This window comes from Trachemys scripta, chromosome 2, assembly GCF_013100865.1.
Source record: "Trachemys scripta elegans isolate TJP31775 chromosome 2, CAS_Tse_1.0, whole genome shotgun sequence".
NCBI classification, from domain to species: Eukaryota; Metazoa; Chordata; order Testudines; family Emydidae; genus Trachemys; species Trachemys scripta.
The window spans coordinates 208318030-208339190 of NC_048299.1; the positions used below are offsets into that span (position 1 = coordinate 208318030).

The following is a 21161-nucleotide window of genomic DNA, read 5'->3' on the forward strand; positions in this document are numbered from 1 at the left end:
TCGTGGGGGAAAATATATAGACTCTTCCCTGTTACAAGACGACATTTACAGTAAACTGAATTTGCCTAATCCCTCCATACATTCATAAACCTCTAGTCTGGATCACCATAACTGATGAAAAGTAGTAAGCAGCCCACTCAAAGGAGGGAGAAAGATTGGAAGGAAGTGAGACAAATTAAGGAACAGTAGCAGACTAAGACCCAGAAACAAAATGTAAAACAATCTGATGAAGCTGTGTTGTTTCACAACATCTAAGTTGTGTCATTTCTCTGTCAGATGTTGCCGCTTCAGACAGAATGAAGGATGACTTTTCCCAGGAAGAAAAGGCCTTAAGAGTTCTCAGCACCACCCTGTCATTATGAAACACACAGTAAGATTCTTACATTGATAACACTGCCAGCTCTGATACCTGTCTAGCTGGGGTGATAATGACCAGAAAAACCGGTTTTTATCGACAGGAAGAAGGCAGCCTCTGAAGTAAGGTACTCGAAGGAATGATCTGTTAAACCTTCAAAACCAGTGGTAGATCCCATTTTGGGAAAATTGGTCTGAACGTTGGCCGGCTAGCCTGACAACCCTGAGGAATCTGGAGATCTAGGGGTTCTCTGCCAAGGATCCCACAGACCCCATGAAAAGGACGCAGCTCAAAACAGAAACCTAAATTTGACATACTGTGGTGCTGGACTGAAGGCCCTTATCTTCACCTTTCTGAATAAGACCAAAATGGCTGGAATCCCTAGATTTCTGGGGTCCATACTGTTTGTCTTGGCACCACTCACTGAACCTGGACAAGATGGAAAGGTATGCGTTTAGAGTTAAGGCTCTCCTGGATGCTAGCAAGGTCTTGATAACTTTGGAAGATACATCTAGGATTGTTAAGGCTTCCCTTTCATTAGCCAGGCTATCAGCTAAAGCCAGACTGGATCTGAATTGAGAAATGGGCCTTGGGAGATAAACAGTCTCCCTTCGGAGAAGATAATTATAGTGGAGATTCCAGTATCAGGTCCTATCAGGTTGGAAAACCATGTCTCCTTGGTCAATAGGGAGTTATCAACATGACTTTCACCTGCTCCCTGTTTATTTTCTGAATCACTTTCCCCAGGAGGGGAAAAGGTGGTCATGCATAAAGTAGGCCCTCTGGCTATTTGTGCAAAAGGGCTTCCATTCTCAGAGATTCGGGACCTGTCTCCATGGTGTAGTACCTCAGCCTCTTTGTGTTTCTGCAGCTCACAAACAAAGGCTGAAGGAAGACTGAACATCCTCGAGGTCAGTCCAAAGAGCTCCTCATACAGGCATCACTCCAGATTGTTGAATTTATGCCTGCTGAGACAATCTGCCTTCTGGGTCAGTTCTCCTTTTATGTGGATTGCTCTGAGGGACAGAAGAGATTGCTCTGCCCATTTCATTATTTCCATTGCTTCTATGTATAGCTTTGGGCTTCTTGCCCCTTCTTTGTTGTTTATGCATGTGACTGTAGTTGTGTTGTCTGACTAAACCATACGTGATTTCTTTCCAGGAAGATCTAAAACTCACATTTCTAGCTTGCTGCTCTGAGTTCTAGAAAGTTCATGCTGTATCTTTTTTCTCCAGGCTTGAGGTTCCCTGGGTGGTTTGAAAACCCAGATGAACACTCCAGCCCTCCAGTATAGCATTGGTAGTAAGGACAAGAGGCTCTTGAAGACATATAGGCAGGCCTTTGCAGATATGAACATGGAAAGTCCACCACTCTAGGGAGCTTAGCATCTGGATTTAAACTTGCACTTGGTCTTTCATGTGTTCCAGCAAGTGGTTGCATGTTCTCAGGAGGAAGGTTTAAAGGCACCAGATGTGCGATCTTGCCCAAATTCCTATTCATGATACCAGAAAGCCCAGAAGCTGAAGACGCCATGCTATAGTAGGACATCTACAGTTCGCAAAAAACTGTTAAGATCCTGGATCTTCTGGAATCTTTCAGGTGACAGATTTTTGCTATCAGGGTTTCTGTATCTACTCCCCGGTGAGAGATGCTGGTTGAAGGAATCAGGGAGCAATTTTTGAAGTTGATGATGAAGTCATTAACTTTCAGAAAGTCCAGACTCAGAGCTGTGGCTTTGTGCACTTTGGCTTGGGAAGGGATGTGGTCGAGGAAGGGACATAGGTGGATATCTTGTTGCTCCAGCTTTTCCTCAAACAGGATGGGGACTATAAACTTTCCTAAGCATGGAACCTGTTTAGAATGGGAATTTCATTTTTCAAGGCAGAACCACACCTGGCACCCATCTGCTGAGCTATCTTGCCATGGTTCTGGCTGACAAGCTTGATACATTCACTGAACTATGAAGTGCTACAAATGCTGTTGCTAAGGAGATTTTTTTTTAAAAAAAGAGTAGGGCTCGAATCAGGGTGATCTCTGTTCCTTAGATCCATGAGATCCTCCAGCCAGAAGAGAGATGCTTTAGCAAAGCATGTTGCTGTCAGAGATGGTCTTTCAGGTAGCCAAAGAGGTCTCAAAGTCTTTTTTGAGTGTGTCCTCCACTTTCCTTTCTGTGATCCTTAGGGTAGAATTTTCCTTGAGGGGATAACCATCCCCTTACTAGGGTTTCAATAACAGCATTTACCTTTGGGACCTCAGCAATGGAGTTTTTTGGCTCCTGCAATCTGTAGAACTGGAGGTCATTTTTACTGATATGTTTGCCTTTGTCAGGCTTGTTCCCACTCCTCTATGACCACATCCTCAAAGGAGGAGTGCAGAGGAATAGCTGCCTCAGAAGAGGATTCTGAGGGCAGGAATTTGCTTTCAGGCTTGCTCTCAGGAACTTGTTCAGGCTGTATCTGTATGGTGGACACAAACTTTTTAGAGGGTAAGAATATTTTTTGTGTCTCCCCTGCTCATATTCAGACCCCCATAGTTGTTCTACTGTGGAGGAGGAGGGGGAGAATAAAGAGGAAGAGTCAGAAGGCATGGGCCTCCTGTTTGTCTTCCCTTTTTTGGTTTCTCTGCCCTTGTAGCCTGCCTTGCAGGTCAATGACCTCTGTTGTGGCTCTGATGAGTCTTTTATAGTGTGCCTTCCAGAACATCTGAAGACCTCTATAGAGCTCTCTGTCTCATTCCTCCCCTGCAGGGTCCCAGCCCCTAGAGAAGGCTCAAATTGGGAGTGAAAAGGGCTGTTTATTAGACCTGCTTCTTTCCCCAGGGAGTCATTTTAAGAATTGGTGTAGGGAGAGGGGATGAAGCCTACAAGGCTATTCTCGTCAGTTTCAGGAGTACCCTGGGCAGCTGGATGGGGGGGGGGGTCCTCATCCTTCAAGCCTCTCCCTGCTCGGTTCTGTGGCTCCAGATTCAGTTTTCCCATGTCAGAGTTGCGGCTACTCGGGCAGGTAGTGGACCCTGTAATCATGTCAAGCTCGGATCCCTGTGCCCTAATAGAGCTAAGATTGGTTGCCTGGGCGTAGGCAGGGCACACCTCACTGTCTGCTGAGTCTGTGAAGGCTGCTTTGCAAATAGAGTGATTTTTGGACTTGAACTGGCGCTTCCTTAGCTGTTCTGCCATGCCAGGGAGGGAGGGGAGGCAGAGAACCTGGCAGGGTGGAACTGCTGCTGCAGTTTAGTCACCAAGGGTATGTCTATACAACGAAATTAGGTCGATTTAATAGAAGTCGATTTTTTAGAAATCAATTTGATACAGTCGATTGTGTATGTCCCCACTAAGCACATTAAGTCGGTGGAGTGCGTCCACAGTAACGAGGCTAGCGTTGACTTTTGGAGCGTTGCAGTGTGGTAGCTATCCCACAGTTCCTGCAGTCTCCACCACCCATTAGAATTCTGGGTTGAGCTCCCAATGCCTGATGGGGCAAAAACAATGTCGTCAGACCCCCCTCCCTCCCTCCGTGAAAGCAACAGCAAAAAATCGTTTCTCGCCTTTTTTCATGGGTTACCTGTGCAGACGACATACCACGGCAAGCATGGAGCCTGCTCAGCTCACTGTCACCATACGTCTCCTAGGTGCTGCTGACAGACTCGGTACTGCATTGCTACACAGCAGCAGTTCCTTGCCTTTGCAAGTTAGCAAAGACGGTTGCTGACAGACTCAGTACTGCATTGCTACACAGCAGCAGTTCCTTGCCTTTGCAAGTTAGCAAAGACGGTTAGCAGCCGTATTGCACCGTCTGCTGCTGTCTCCTGGTTGCTCCTGGCTGACCTTGGTGAGGTCAGTTGGGGGTGCCTGGACATAAATGGGAGTGACTGCAGGTCATTTCCTTCTTTAAGTTTAGTGGAGTTGTGCGTGTTTCTCCTTGATGCAAACCCGCCCCCTTGGTTCACTCTACTTCCCCATAAGCCAACCGCCCTCCCCACCCCCCTTTGATCACCACTTGCAGAGGCAATAAAGTCATTGTTGTTTCAAATTCATGCATTCTTTATTAACTCATCACACAAATGGGGGGGATAACTGCAAAGGTAGCCCGGGAGAGATGGGGGAGGAGGAAAGCACCGGGTGGGGTGGTATAGGAGGGGAGGAGGGAAGGACAAGGCCACACTGTACTTCAAAACTTATTTATTGAATGCCAGCTTTCTGTTGCTTGGGCAGTCCTCTGGGGTGGAGTGGTTGGGTGCCCGGAGGCCCCCTCACTGCGTTCTTGGGCATCTGGGTGAGGAGGCTGTGGAACCTGGGGAGGAGGGCGGTTGGTTACACAAGGGCTGCAGCGGCGGTCTGTGCTCCTGCTCTCTTTCCTGCACCTCAACCATACGCCGGAGCATATCAGTTTGATCTTCCAGTAGCCTAGGCATTGCTTCCTGCCTCCTCTCATTATGCTGACGCCACCTCTTCTCTTGCTCCCGCCATCTGTCCTCACCTTCATTTTGTGCTTTCCTACACTCTGACATTGTCTGCCTCCACACGTTCTGCTGGGCTCTTTCACAGTAAGGGAGGACTCCATGAGCTCAGAGAACATTTAATCGCGAGTGCGTTTTTTTCGCCTTCAAATCTTCGCTAACCTCTGGGACGGAGATGATACTGGGAGTGTTGAAACCATTTGCAGCTGCGGGAGGGGAAAAAAAAAAGGGAGTGTAGTCTTTAAAAAGACATTTTAGAGAACAATGGGTAGACTCTTTCACAGTGAACCAAGCTGTTAACATTACATAGCACGTGTGCTTTCTTTACAAGGTCACATTTTGCCTCTTATATTGAGGGTCTGCTGGTTTGGTGTGAGAGATCACACACGCAGGGCCAGCAGGCAACAGAATTCAGCTTGCAGGCAGTCATGGTAAGCCACAGTCTTTTGGCTTCTTTAACCTTCATAACATGTGGGAATGGTTTCAAACAGCAGTGCCCTCATTTCACATACCAAGCTCCCATTTAAAATGGGTTGGCCTTTAAAAGGAGGGGCTGCGTTTTCGGGTTAACGAGCAGCACAAACCCAACTAAACCCCACACACACCCAATTCTCTGGGATGATCGCTTCACCCCTCCCCCCACCGCGTGGCTAACAGCGGGGATGATTTCTGTTCAGCCACAGGCAAACAGCCCAGCAGGAATGGCCACCTCTGAATGTCCCCTTAATAAAATTCCCCTATTTCAACCAGGTTACCCTGAATAATATCACTCTCCTGAGGATAACACAGAGAGAGAAAGAATGGATGTTGCTTGAATGCCAGCAAACACCGGGACCATGCGCTGCCATGCTTTGTTATGCAATGATTCCAGACTACGTGTTACTGGCCTGGCGTGGTAAAGTGTCCTACCATGGAGGACAGAACAAGGCTGCCCTCCCCAGAAACCTTTTGCAAAGGCTTTGGGAGTACATCCAGGAGAGCTTCATTGAGATGTTCCTGGAGGATTTACGCTCCATCTCCATACACGTTAACAGACTTTTCCAGTAGCTGTACTGGCCGCGAACGTATCCCAAGTCTTCAGGGAAAATTAATCACTAAACACGATTGCTTTTAAACCATGTATTATATTTACAAAGGTACACTCACCAGAGGTCCCTTCTCCACCTTCTAAGGTCCGGGAGCCCACCTTCGGTGGGTTGGGAGGGTACTAGATCCCGGGTGATAAACAGTTCCTGGCTTTCGGGGAAAACGGTTTCTCCGCTTGCTTGCTATGTGCTATCATCTTCCTCATCCCCAAAATCCGCATCCCTATTGCGTGAGAATCCAATGACGGAGTCCACGCATAGGGCTGGGGTAGTTGTAGGGGCACCCCCTAGAATGGCATGCAGCTCATCATAGAAGCGGCATGTCTGGGGCTCTGACCCGGACCAGCCATTTGCCTCTCTGGTTCTTTGGTAGGCTTGCCTGAGCTCCTTAAGTTTCACACCGCACTGCTGCGGATCCCTGTTATAGCCTGTGTCCTTCATGCCCTTGGAGATTTTTTCTAGTGTTTTGGCATTTTGTCTTTTGGAACGGAGTTCTGATAGCACGGATTCATCACCCCATACAGCGATCAGATCCAGTACCTCCCGTTCGGTCCATGCTGGAGCTCTTTTGCGATTTTGGGATTCCATGGTCACCTGTGCTGATGAGATCTGCACGGTCACCTCTGAGGTCGCCACGCTGGCCAAACAGGAAATGAAATTCAAAAGTTTACGGGGCTTTTCCGGTCTACCTGGCCAGTGCATCTGAATTGAGAGTGCTGTCCAGAGCGGTCACTATGGAGCACTCTGGGATAGCTCCCGGAGGTGAATACCGTCAAATTGCGTCCACACTACCCCAAATTCGACCCAGCAGGGTCGATTTCAGTGCTAATCCCCTTGTCAGGGAGGAATACAGAAATCAATTTTAAGAGCCCTTTAAGTCGACAAAAATGGCTTCGTCGTGTGGATGGGTGCAGGGTTAAAATCGATCTAACGCTGCTAAATTCGACGTAAACAAGTAGTGTAGACCAGGACCAAGATGCTGAAATTCAACCCAGGCAGGAGGAAAAAGGATTAGGTAGAAGATCCTGCCTGCTACTGCCCAAAAACAGAAGAGGAAACAACAAAAGAAGGCAGAAGCAGCTAAAACTGCCAACTGACCAATGCCGTGAAGGCAGAGAAACTGGCAGCAAGCAAGAGCAGAAGGGTGTGGCTAGCACACGTAGCACAGCAACTATGGATTGCCTTTGTGAGCTGCAGCGTGGAGAGGAGCAGCCCAGATGTCTCAGAATTGTGGACAACACTGAGCTGCAGAAAGATATTCTGTCAAGTATCAGGGGGTAGCCGTGTTAGTCTGTATCTACAAAAACAACAAGGAGTCTGGTGGCACCTTAAAGACTAACAGATTTATTTGGGCANCTCAACGTAAATGAGACATTCTTATGCCCATCTTCATCTTTTTGCCTCACTAAATCTTTCTTGAAGCAGGCAGTGAAGACTACTGTGCCTGGAATCAAGTGCACTTTGACAGAGTTTCATCTTAGCTAGGTCAGTTGCCTTTCTTTACCTATCTGAAGTTAACCTGGGGACCCTGATCCTGGAAGAGATACTGTCTGGTCATATTTTGCCCCAAACTTGCGCTCTTAAAATACACATAGGGATTTTGCAGATATCAGCTGGTGACCTCTAGAACCACTGGTTGAGAACTGCTGTATTAGAGCATAACTTGAAACAGAATATCTTTCTAAAACAACAAGGAGTCTAGTGGCACCTTAAAGACTAACAGATTTATTTGGGCATAAGCTTTCGTGAGTAAAAACCTCACTTCTTCGGATGCATCCGAAGAAGTGAGGTTTTTACTCACGAAAGCTTATGCCCAAATAAATCTGTTAGTCTTTAAGGTGCCACTAGACTCCTTGTTGTTTTAGAAAGATATTCTGTTTCAAGTTATGCTCTAATACAGCAGTTCTCAACCAGTGGTTCTAGAGGTCACCAGCTGATATCTGCAAAATCCCTATGTGTATTTTAAGAGCGCAAGTTTGGGGCAAAATATGACCAGACAGTATCTCTTCCAGGATCAGGGTCCCCAGGTTAACTTCAGATAGGTAAAGAAAGGCAACTGACCTAGCTAAGATGAAACTCTGTCAAAGTGCACTTGATTCCAGGCACAGTAGTCTTCACTGCCTGCTTCAAGAAAGATTTAGTGAGGCAAAAAGATGAAGATGGGCATAAGAATGTCTCATTTACGTTGAGTAGTTTAGAGAGATGATTTAAATTTGTTTTAAATCAAATACATCCTGTACATTTACAAAGTTTATCATTTTTTTTAGGCAGTTCAGTTTTAAATTAATGTTATCAGTACAGTCCCATACCTACTTGTCATTTAGCTAAATTCCTGAAGTCATAAAGTAGTAATTTCAATTAAGATTAATTTGTAATATTGGTGCAGTAAGGTAAAATTAAAACATTAATTCAATCAATTAACAATAGATATAACTTTTTTTCAACTCATCTCATTTTTCAGTCAGAAGCAGTTTCTGTATTTTTAACTATTGACTTGCCAAATATGTCCTATCTACTTGCATTGATTAGTCCTTTTATATCCAATCTATTTTTAAAAATAGTTAACTACCCAGAAATCTCAGACTGTCAAGATACCATTACGTGTAATATGGATTTGAGAGAATTTAATATACTAATGGGTAATTATGTTATAGCACAGCTCTTGAGACTGACTTTTTAGCAGGAGGGTTAAAAAATACATTTTTAGCCTCGAAGACAAGTTGAGAGATTTCTGAAAGTTAGCTTGGAATTTCTGTTTTTACAGATTTAAAATTTTTATTAACGCTAATGTTAAAAAAAATTATTTAATACATAAGTTGAGAAAAGAGTGTCTGTAAGTCTGGGTATAGTGCTTAGATTATCCACAAATACAAAGATTGTTTTTAAAGTCATAAGATACATATGGTACATAATCAACAATAAAATTTTGATAATATTGAATCATAAGAGGTAATTAAAACATTTTTCTAAATTAATATGTAACTAGTGTACAATCATATCATGGTCACACACTAGCCCTTTCCTGTGTCAAAGTTTTTAGAGAAATGTTGTGATAATTGGACCTATAAATTTACTCTAGTTGTAAATTCAATTGTAAAAGCATAAGAATGACCATAGTGGGTCAGATCAATGGTCCATCTAGCACAGTATCCTTTCTTCCAATAGTGGCCAACGCCAACTGCTTCAGAGGGAATGAACATGTAATCAAGTGATCCATCCCCTGTAGCCGGCAAACAGAGGCTAGAGATAATGAAAGTTCATAAAAATGTTAAACTTTCTAACATTTGTTGTTTAGTCAAACTGCTTTCAATAATGAAAGTTAACAGCAATGCAAGAGTACACGACAAAGAGACTAAATTAGACCAAACTAAAAGGCCATGTTGATATAACTCAAAGAGGATACTGAATTCATGCTTGGTAAAAAACAGAAAACATGGAACCAGAAATTAATTAACCAGAATTGGTGTGTCAGACATCAGGCATTTTTGGTGGACAAAATAATGAGGGTATGGGCTATTCCATCCACCATTCCCTTTGTGGGTCCTGAAAGAAAGAAACTTCAGGAGGAAATTCAGAAGACCGGACAGAGGCTACTGGAACAAAATTCACCACCAGGGCTGCCACCCTCATCATCTCCTGGGACCGGAGACTTTCTTTGCCCTAATCATAATCCTGAGAAATGTCCTCACCAGACTGGGCCAGTGATAGGGACCCAGATAACACTGCCACTTCTACCACTCCAGCAGAAACCCAAGCACGACCTGGGATGAAATGGGATCAACACACTAACAACCACAACTATAGCCCATCTCAACTAATGTCTTCTTTTTTCCCCTAAAGGGACAGTTATTACAATCTTTTGTAAAACAGAGACCGTCAAAAAAAGGGGAGGTTTCCTTTTAAAAATTCTCTCTAGCTAAAGGGAAAGGGAACAAAGCGTGCTGTTAAAATGAAAACCTTATTTAAAACTTTACATTTAAAATGCGTTAACTGTTTTTTCTTTATCTTTAAATAAAGGTTAAAAGGATTTTTAATGGTATGTTTGCCATCGTACTAAGCAGGCTGAAGTCTCTGTATACCAAACCCCAAACCTTGTTTAACACTATTTAATGTTGGACAGTGACTGGATTAGGTTAACACCTTTGGCCCATTTATTCCAGCTAAATAAAAACAGAATTTAAGCTAAGATTTTAATCTAATGCTAAAAGGAGTTTTTGAGTGTATATACACATGAGAAAAGAAATAAGGTTGTATGAGCAATTTTTGTTGCTTTTTAATTTTTAAGTACTTCACTTTGAAACCTTAATCTTCTCAACTTTTCATACGAATTATTTTCATGTTTTTTTCACATTTTATGAAACCGTTGCCTGCTCAGTTATAACAGGATTTAGGACTTTTTTACCTTCTGAAGCACTCACTTTGCTACCTTATGCAGCTTCTCAAATATTGGTGCAATTCTGATTAACTGATGAAAATGTAGGCAACTTGTTTTTGTCTCATTCAATTTTCCACCAAAAATACTCTCACCTCCAAAAATTCTAGGTAACAATTCCCCAAAGCCTCTAATTCAAGAAAGTGGTATATAACAAAAGATGCACTCTAACTGTAGGTGTTGAATACTGTCTTAATTGTGGAACAAATGCCAGAACACAATACACAGAAGAAAATGTATATCAAAACATTAGGTATTAGTCAGAATATTGGGCCAAATTCTGCTAAGCATTATTATATATGTTAAAGTGAGTTTTATTCAAGAATTCTGGTTAACAGTTTGCATTCTGGTTTAACAGAACCAGATGCAATAGATAAGGATATAAATTAAGGTGAGATTATAAACTTACTCATGTAAGGCAGCTTTTCTGGACAAGCCTGGTAAGGAGAATATGTGAAGTTTTCTGGAAGATACATTGTTGTTTGAGCAAGGTCGTCACTGGAATTGTTGCCTTCAGGATAATCTTAAAGAAAAAAAAACAGTTTATTCTTGTAAAAATGAAAAGTTTCCCAATGGCTTCTCATCAATATATCACTATGCTGGGGGGGGGGGGGGGGACTGTTTTGCATCTTATCCTGACATCACTGCATAAACTTTATGTTTGCTGCAAGTTCCGACAGTGAATATAAAAACATTCTCTAAACCATTATCAAGTTGATCCTCATGAATTCTGATCTATTTACCCCAGCTCTTGATAAACCTATTTCTTAAAGAAAACTTAACTTCAGTTTCACAGGTGACTTTGTAAAGAGTAACCACTCTTCCCTTCCCTATTACTCCTCAAAGTTGGGAGAGTATGGGGGGAGGGGAGAAATGAAGGGTGCTTAGAGCTAGTTTTTGTAAACCTATGTATAAACAAGCTATGTCATTGTCATGAAGAAAGACAACTTTTTTAAAATAATTAAATAGGAAATATTCTTACCTGTGCCATTCAGAGTAGCATTTTTATTAGTGTACAATCTGATCAGATGTCCTATTGTTTTCACATTTTCTCTCAACATTATGCCTCGAGCTTGCACCATAAAGAGATAGGTGTTTGCTGTTAAACACAAAAGTGACTATTTCATGTTAAACGTAATTCAATAGTATTTCATTTTATTTTAGTATTTACCAATGTATAATGTCATCAAATCAATACTGAACAATCTTGGAGTTCAAGGTTAGCCCTCAAAAACCTATTAGACCAAGAGTAGGATACACAGAGTAAAACCTAAAAATATTTAGGGTAAAAATCAAGATACAGACAAGAGGAAAAACATTAATTCATATTTCTAGACCTAACTGAAAGGGTAAAAATATCAAGTTAATAAATAGCAATTGAAACCTTAACACTATTTCATTTTCCTCCACCCTGCCAAAAACCTATTAAGATACAGCATTAAAAATCAATTTACCCATAGTGAGTTATATATATTTTAGAGGAGAAAGAGAGAGAGAGAGAAAGAAATATTTTTAGAAGAGAAATAACCATAACCCACAAAAGCATCTATTTTCCTACTTCTTGACTGTTTGTAAGGGTATGCTAAGATTTACCTCTGTTCATTCACCACCAGCTGGAAGTATTAACCAGCAGCTATGCCATTTTACAATTATATAACACCAATCATTGAAAAATCTCAAAATACAGTAGAACCCTGTTTACTGGATCCTCCATTATTTGGCTCTCCTTATTAATCAAGGAACCAGCACACAAAGGTTCAGAAGTGGGTAATCTCCTGTGGTCTCTAGATGGTGCTGCAGCCTCGCACTTTCCCATTCTTCAGATTACCTGAATTTCTGATTATCCAATCTGGCTCCGGTCTCAATTAGATCAGCTAAACAGGGCTCTGCTGTACTAAAAGTCAGTTTCTCTGTGAAGTAGTTATTAGAGACATTACAGGTTGGTAAACTCAGGTACAGACAGACAATTTAACTGATTCACACAAGATGACAGCACATCAGTAACAGAACCAAGAATCCTGTCTCTCAGATCAGTAATCAAAGCCATATACAAAGCTCATATAAGACTATCTTTGGCCTGAATAGAAAAGTGAGATGGACACACAAATCAGAAAGATAAAATGTTCTGTTGCCTTCTAAATAGGCACAAGCCTAAATGGGATCCATACGACTTCAGTAATCTACAAGTGGATGGACAAATTCCTTTTGAAAATCAGTTTTCATAGCGGGTAGCAAAGTGGATCATCGCTGTCCTTTCACATATGCCAAGCATGCAAAGACTCATGCTTTTGAAAAATTTCTCTACTGACTACAGCATAGCAACATAGTGTCATTAATAAGGACCCCCCAATAAAACCTTTTGAACAGAAATCTGGCTGGTCACATGGCACTGACTCATATTTCCAGCTGATAAACTGCATTAAAAAACAGCTAAAAATCCATTTTCAAAGCAAACCAATTGAGAATTCCGGCCACCATATTATTCACATCTATATGAATTTGTTGGCAGAGGTGGTGATGGGCAGTACACTAATACCAAAACCATCATCTCCTTTATGTCAAACAAGCACCATCAGAAGAGGGGAGCGCTTTGAAAATCTTGCCTTTATAATGTTCACCACTCTCAGGGGCCTCTCCCCTCAGATTAGAGGGCATTACTGAGCATCTTGACCATTCATTCATATATATGATAGATAGATGCACATCAACAAAGATTTTATTTTTCTGTGTCTGAAAGCTACATTTCATATTTCCTTCTTTCCTGGTGGGACATTTCAATGTAATTTTACTATATAACTGTTCAGTCCTCTTTGACATCTGTATATACTAAGTATAACAAACTTTAAGACAATGTGTGTTTATTGACTGATTAATACAGGAGTCAGGTGGCTAAAGGCATGAGGCCACAAGCACATTATAATTGATTTAAAACATACATCTTCATGTGTCTTAATGCAGTGGGCATTTAAAATTATTAATTGCTATTTTGACCATATGATTCCACCAAAACAAGCATTGCAACATGTAAAATTTTCCTTTTTGCTGCAAGACAGATTTCTTTTCTCTGTTGCTCTGTACTCCATACTCAAAAATTAAACCTCCAGACCCTGAGAGGAAGTAAGAAAATCCTGTGTCATATACCTTTAAATATACAGAACAACAAGGTGACTAGTTTTCCCTTAAAAGAGTGAAAATCCTGTGATGATGGTAAGCAATTCAAGGAACATGTCCATTTAATAAATGGATCAGTAATGCATACTACATTAGAAAGCAAGAAAGATAGAGGTCAAAGCTATATAATCAGTATTTTTTTGTTACTGTTATTTTGTTTTGGGTTTTGTTTGTTTCATTTTGTAATTTAATAAAGAGGGGGTCAGGTGCCTACAAGCCAAATGCAACCCAAAATTTAAGGCTGCATCCGCATAAAAAGAACAAAAAATAAAAGTTTGGCTAGTTGAGAAAAAGAACATCCTAACAAAACCAGGCAGGATTTTGAATCCCTCTTCATTAGGGGACATATTATGAAGATCTGCAAAGCAGAGCTAGTAGGATTTTTTTGACTTTTTTTTTTCCCCAATCGGAAAGTGTTAGGTCATCAAAACCAAAACTGTTCATGGAAAACAGTTTCTATAAATTTCCCATTTTGATTTCTAAACAAGAGAGGTCATTTTGAGAAGTCAAAATTACTTTTGTTTCAAAATTTTGAGTTAATTTACATTAGAAAAATGTTTTTAAAAAAAAGAGTCAAAATCCAAATGAAATGTTTTGATGAACCCACTTACAAAAAACAAAATCATTAAAAATTTTGAGATTGACCTTTCATCCAAATTCAGGATAAGAATTTTTTTTAAATTCTATACATCCCATGGGATAAGAAAGCCACTTGCCATCTGGTTCTCTCAGAAAGAATAAAGAAGGGTTCAACACTACAGAAGTATAAATTTGATCTAGTTGGTATTACTGAAACCTGGTGGGATGATTCACACAATTGGACACTAAAATCAATGGTTATAACCTATTTAGGAAGGATCAAGTAGGCAAAAGGGTAAGACCAGTGGCACTTTATGTCAAAAAATTGTTTTACCTTTTTCCGAGTCACTGATAACTCAAAATGCTTATGATCATAAGAATGACCATGTCTTCTGACAGTGGCCAATGCCAGATGCTTCAAAGGGAATGAACAGAACAGGGTAATTATCAAGTGGATCCATCCCCTCTCATCCAGTCTCAGCTTCTGCCAGTCACAAGTTTAGGGACACCCAGAGGACGGGGTTGCATCCCTGACCATCTTGGCTAATAGCCATTGATGGACCTATCCTCCATTAAGTTATCTAATTCTTTTTTGAACCCAGTTATACTTTTGGCCTTCACTACATCCCCTGGGAATGAATTCCACAGGTTGACTGTGTGTTGTATGAAGTACTTCCTTTTGTTTGTTTTAAAACTGCCTATGAATTTCATTGGGTGATCCTTGGTTCTTGTCTTAAGTGAAGCTGTAAGCAACACTTCCTTATTCCCTTTCTCCACATCTGGCATTGACCACTGTCAGAACACACGATACTGAGCTAGATGGGCCACTGGTCTGACCTGGGTATGGTTCAATAGCCCAACAGATATAAAGCACAAAATGAGGTATTAGTTGGTGTCTACTACAGACCACCAAATCACACTAGGGAATAGGATGACCACCTCCTTAGGCACCTATCTATAATATTTAAAACAAAAAACTGTGTAATCATGGGGGACTTCAATTTGAGTGACATTTGCTAGAGGTCTCACACTGTCAGAACTAAAACATCCTGGGAATTTCTAAACATTACAGATGATACTATCCTAACTCAAAAAGTGTAGCAACAAGATGGAATTCCTTATTAGACCTTGTTCCTAAAAGTAGAGGAACTGATCACAGAACTAAAAATAAATGGTAGTTAAGTACAAGTAATCAAATTTTGATCATATTCATAATGTGCAAGCCCAATAAAGCCCAGACACTTTGTTTTAATAAGGCAATTTCATAAAGCTGAAAACAATTTTGAGCCAATCTGCTAGGAGGAAGAATTTCATCAGAAAAATGTGAATGATAATTGGAAGTCATTTAAGAACACCTTGCAAGATGCCCAAAAAGCCACAATACCATAACCGAGGAAGAAGGCCTTGCTGGTTAAAAAAAAACTGACCTGATATAGAGGGGAAAGTGAAGGCAGCTATACATTTTTTTAAAATATTAACAAATGGAAGAAAGGACAACTTGATAGTAATGAATATAAATCAGAACCTAGAAATTGTAAAAGAAAAAAAATGATAAGGGAAACAAAGGGACACAGAGGAATCCATGCCCAGGAGAGTTAAGGACAATAAGAAGGATTTTTTAAATATATTAAGAACAAAAATAATCTTGACAATGGTACTGGTCCATTACTAGATGGAAATGGTAGTATTATCAATAATAACGCAGAAGAGGTCAAACTATTAAATAAATATTTCTGTTCTGTATGGGGGGGGGGAACTGAGGCTACAACCTCAATATATGGTGATAACACTCGTTCCATTCCAATAGTATCTCTAAAAGACTAGAAGCAGAAGATACTAAAGTAAGATATTTATTTTCAAATCAGCAGATGCAAATAACTTGCATCCCAGAGTTTTCAAAAAACTAGCTGAGGCACTCACTGGACCATTTATGTTGATTTGGAGCACAGGGGAAGTTCCAGAAGGCTGCTACAAAGCTAGTGCTGTGCCAATATTTAAAAGGGGTAAATGGGATGACTCGGGTATTTATAAGCCTGACATTGATCTCTGGCAAGATAATGGAGCAGCTGATACAAGATTCAATTTAAAAAATTAAAGAAAGGTAACGCAATTAATACAAATCAACATGGGTTTATGAAAAATAGATCTTGTCAGATTAACTTGATATATTTTTGATGAGATTTCAAGTTTGGCTGATAAAAGTTCTGTAAGGTATTTGATATTGTATCACACAACATTTTGATTAAAAAACAGTAGTGTACATCCCATAAAAAATTAAACAAAAACAAAACAGGAGTAGAGTATTATCCCACTCTCAACCCCCAAACAGGAGGGCTGGTGGACTGCCTTTACTCTGGCATGGGTCACCATACCAGGAGTCATGCTGCCACCAGCACAGCTCTCAGGGTCATGGGGGCATGCAAGCCTTCCCACCACATTGAGATTTAGTCCATGGGGAAGGATTCAGAATCACTAGTCACATTAAGAAGTTTTAGCCTTAAGTGGCTGGGAACTCCCAAAATTCTCACACTGAAGGTCTGAGACCCAAGAGTGAGAATCAGATTCTCACCAGGAGAATGTTTGAAGTTATGGTTACTCTACCTCTAATATTCTTTAAAATACCAAGGAATATTACTTTAAAGTGGTCAGCTTTAAAATAGCACTTTTGTATTCCAACTGTTCAAACTGGTGCTTTTCCTGCTAGCTTCTCTGCTTTGTCTGAAGCTTTTGTATCTAGCCTTTCAGGAAATCTCCAGAGACTATTAATTCCCTGAGCTTGTATTTAAAAGATTTTCCAACTAATGAAAACTTTTCCCTTAGAAACCACTGTAAAAATCAATTACATGAATTAATAATTCAATGACAACTCTTTACCCTTAGGCAAGTAACTTGTTTTTAAATCAGATTTCCCTCAGGGGTCAGTCCCTCAAGGTTAAAAATAATGTTTTAAAAACATGACTCCTATAATAAAAAGTTTATTTTTCTGGTAAACATGGGATGAGATTACAATGGAAGAATCTCAGAGCAGTCCTTTCAAATATTCCCAATCTGCCCCTCTTTTTCCTCATGATCATATGGCTCCTTCCTTGGATACCTTCAAATATTCCAAGACGACAAGCTAAAAATAATGTAATGTACTTTGGTTTTTGAACTCCTTGCTTTGGATATACACTAAAATATTTGCTGCTTCCAAATTTTGACTGCAATTCTAAAATGTTGTAAATGAAGTTACTTTCACTATTAAAAATGCCAAGCATTCCTGAAGAGCAGATTACAGAACACAAGGTTAATAAAAAAAAATAGGCAAGAATAACCAAAGTCCTCACCGCATTCATAAATAAATGCAAAAATCATTTATTTGAGATGACTTTCCCTCAACCAGGTCCCCAAAGAGAAAAAAATCCCCTAGAGTTAAGTTCTTTCTTCTGCAGCATGTAAAAAGATACTATTATTTCTAATTGTAGTTACTTTGCTGCATTATGGGCATCCATACAGTCAAAAAAAAAAAGTCTGGGGCCATAAAAGTACTTGGATTACTTGGATGACAGACTTAGAAGGCTCCATCTTTTGTGACATTATTTAGAACTAGACTGGATAAAACATTTGAGAATGTTATAGGGAACCATTCTACATTAACAGAGAGGATGGAAAAGTTAACTAATAGGTCTTTTTCATCTCCAGCTTCTGTAGTTCACTGGCTGTGTAGTTTGCTGAGGTGGGCTGATCAGGAGACAGTTAAAAGCAACTGTCTCTGGGCCTCAGTTCCTCATCTATACAATGGGGAAAATACAATTTCACCTCACAGGGAAGGGTGGATAAAAATCAATGATTTAAAAAAAAAATGTAAATGCTTTTTGAGGAAAATCTATCTAAAGATAGTTTTAATTAAGATACATTATAGCTCAAAGATATCTCATCATGGAATAGGGATTATAAATTCTAATTCTATAGTATGAGACAATATATTCACGTAATGTTTAAGAAAAGTTTTGTAAAGGAATTCCAATAGTTCATGGATTAGGGACCCAATCTTATGGGGGTGCTAAGGGCTTCTCTATAGATTATTTAGGTTAATCTTTCTATCTACCCAATGGGATTCAGTGCTCAGTCTAGAAGATACCATTGAAGATCCTTAGTTCTCAAACTGTGGATTTGTCTCTCCAGAGATAACATGCTCGTTAACAGCAAAAAATGTTTTAAAATAAATAAATAAATATATATAGAGGGGTAAAAAAACAGACAACCCTATTGTGTCTCTGCAAATTTGTGTACACAGAGTCAATCCCTTACCTCTCTCTAAAAGTGCAAAGTTTCAAAAAGTTCAATGAATAGAAGATGGTTGGGCGTGGAATAGATCTGGACAAGGAGAAGAAGTCTGGAGAGAAATGTGAGAAGGGAGGGACAGGCAATAGAAACAAAAGTGAAACAGTTTGAGCAGCATATTCCAGAAGTCTTAAGGTCTTTCTGAGTGTAGCCTTCATTGATTTGAGATCAACCATACCATTCTCTCACTAGAAGAGAAAAACTATAATGGCAGCAGGCTGTAAAAGTGACCCAGTTTGGGAACATTTTAATGAAGTTCCTCTACCTGTGGGTAAGACAGGCATGCGTGCAAAATGCAAACAGTGTAACAAAGATATGCAAGGCCTGGTTGCTCGAATGAAACAGCATCATGAGAAATGCTCCTTCTCAGAAGGAAGCTGAGTTGAAGATGATGAAAGGAATATGTCTGACCATGCAGGAGCTTCAGGTTGGTAAACTTTTTTATTTCATACTTCTTTCTTAAGGACTGCCTGTCTTCCTTCTGGACTATTCTTGAATTCTCATGCTTGAGCAAAAAAATATAGTTGTTACTCTATGGTACTATCATATTAGATGCAGTTGTGATAAAAAATAAATAGCTGAAATAGGCAGATCTTCCTTTTACAATTTCACCTTTAAAGTAGTACTGAGTCTCAGTGAACGCAATGAGTAATACTAAATGAGCAGTATGGTAATAATAATTAAACAACTGCATTGACTTATTTTGTTTAGGAGAAGCCATCCTCAACATAAAGGATTCTGAAGACTGACTACCTTCAAGATCACCATCATTTTCTATAGTTTCAGAGTTATCTGCCAATGATAGTGTTTCAGTCACATCATATCACATAGCCACAGTATATCAGCTGTAGCAAAAAGAAAAAAAAAATCTCCATCATCCAGAAACAACCATAGATAAGTTTGTGATAAGAACCAGCAGATTACAAAAAGAGGTAACTGATGAAAAAAAAAAAAAAACCTCTCCTTTCCATATAATTGAGAACCCACACCTCATTAACATGGTTCAGTGATTAAGACCAGGATACAGTCCACCCAACAGAGCAGATGTCGCAGGCAAATTGCTGGATAAAGTGTATGAAAGAGAAATTGAGCAGCGTGCAAAAGGTCTAGAGGATGAAATTGTTAACCTGAGTCTTGATGGATGGAGCAATGTCCACAATGATCCTGTTGTATGTGCTTGTGTGACAATAGAAGGAGGGAATGTATTCCTTACAGAAACATCAGGAAATGCACACACAGCAGAATACTTACAAGTAGTAGCAGTAAAAGCTATAACAAATAGTGAAAAAAAATTCAAATGTCTAGTATGGAGCTTGGTCACAGACAATGCTGCAAATGTATCCAAGATGAGAAGAAATTATTTAGAAGATAGTGAAGAGAGTCCCAAGCTAATAACATACGGTTGCAGTGTTCATTTGATGCACCTCCTAGCCAAAGACTTCATTGTTCCAGAAATAAAGGCAAATGTTGTTGAAATTGCAAAATACTTCCATAACAACCACTTTGCAGCAGCAGCTGCTCTGAAAAAAGTGGGAGGAACCAAGCTAGCTCTCCCACAAGACATGCGCTGGAACTCAGTAGTGGACTGTTTTGAGCACTATAACAAGAACTGGCCTAATCTGATGACAGTTTGTGAACAAAATCATGAAAAAATAGATGGCACTGTCACAGCCAAAGTTCTCAACAATGGGCTTAAGAGAAATGTTGAACACATGCCAAGTACCCTGAAGACTATTTCTGTAGCCTTGAACAAAATGCAGGGAAATAGCTGTTTTATTGCTGACGCTGTTGAAATTTGTAAGGAACTGAGTGAGATCTTAAAAAGAGAAATATGCAATGACAGAGTTAAATTACAAGCATTAAAAAAACAATTGGGACAAGCACCATCTCCAGCTCATTTTCTTGCAAATATACTTGGTACCAGGGACAAACCTTAACTTCTGAAGAAGAGGAGTTGGCTATGACATGTACATCCAGCCATAATGCCAACTATAATAAACTTCAGAACTAAGGGTGAACGATTCAAGAAATATATGTTTGCTGATGATGTTTTAAAGAAAGTCACGCCAGTGACCTGGTGGAAGTCACTTAAACACTTGGTTTCAGAGTCTGTTGAAGTGATAATCTCACTTTTAACAGCAGTAGCTTCTTCTGCTGGTGTAGAAAGAATATTTTTTTCCTTTGGACAAATTCATTACAAATTGAGAAATCGTTTGAGACCTGAAAAAAACAGGAAAGCTTGTTTTTCTTTTCCAGATTATGAACAAACAGGAAGATGAAGGTGAAGATAAATGAGTTAGCTGCAGAAGCCAATATTTTAAGTTTCTCATGTTGACCTGGCTGACCTAGTCAATGTAATTTTTTTTTTAATATTTAATTTAACTATTTTAGTTAAAAACAAACAAAAACAAACCTGATTTTAAAATATTTGAATGTTTAACTAAATTCAAAAATTTATATGCTTGTTTTGTTAAAGTAGTATATGTTTGCTGTTGACGAAAAAAATCCAGAACACTTAACATTGTTGTTTTAGTTAAATAAAACAATTTAAATGTCTGTCTGGTAATGTTCTCCTAATACAGCATGGCAAGAAAATCCTCCAAATATTAATGATTAACCTGTTGAATTGGAGATAGTTCACCTCCCAATGACTTCATAAGTATCTGCTTCAATTACCTTTGGTAAATGAAATTATCAAACAATTATTCATTTTCTGATATAGCTGTACAACTAATCTGAAAAGTTTTCAAAATAAATCACT

The 21161-nt window shown here is 39.7% G+C and overlaps 1 protein-coding gene across 2 annotated transcripts in view; it reads right to left on the reverse strand.

The window, feature by feature from the left end:
* The window catches only part of B4GALT6 (beta-1,4-galactosyltransferase 6), a 45915-nt gene that overhangs the window by 13113 nt on the left and 11641 nt on the right, over window positions 1–21161 (reverse strand). For both annotated transcript variants that reach the window (XM_034762822.1, XM_034762823.1), the window contains 2 exons: window positions 11310–11426; window positions 10737–10850 (listed from right to left, as the gene is read on the reverse strand). In XM_034762822.1, coding sequence (XP_034618713.1) covers window positions 10737–10850; window positions 11310–11426 — 231 coding nt within the window. The remainder of the gene's footprint in view (window positions 1–10736; window positions 10851–11309; window positions 11427–21161) is intronic.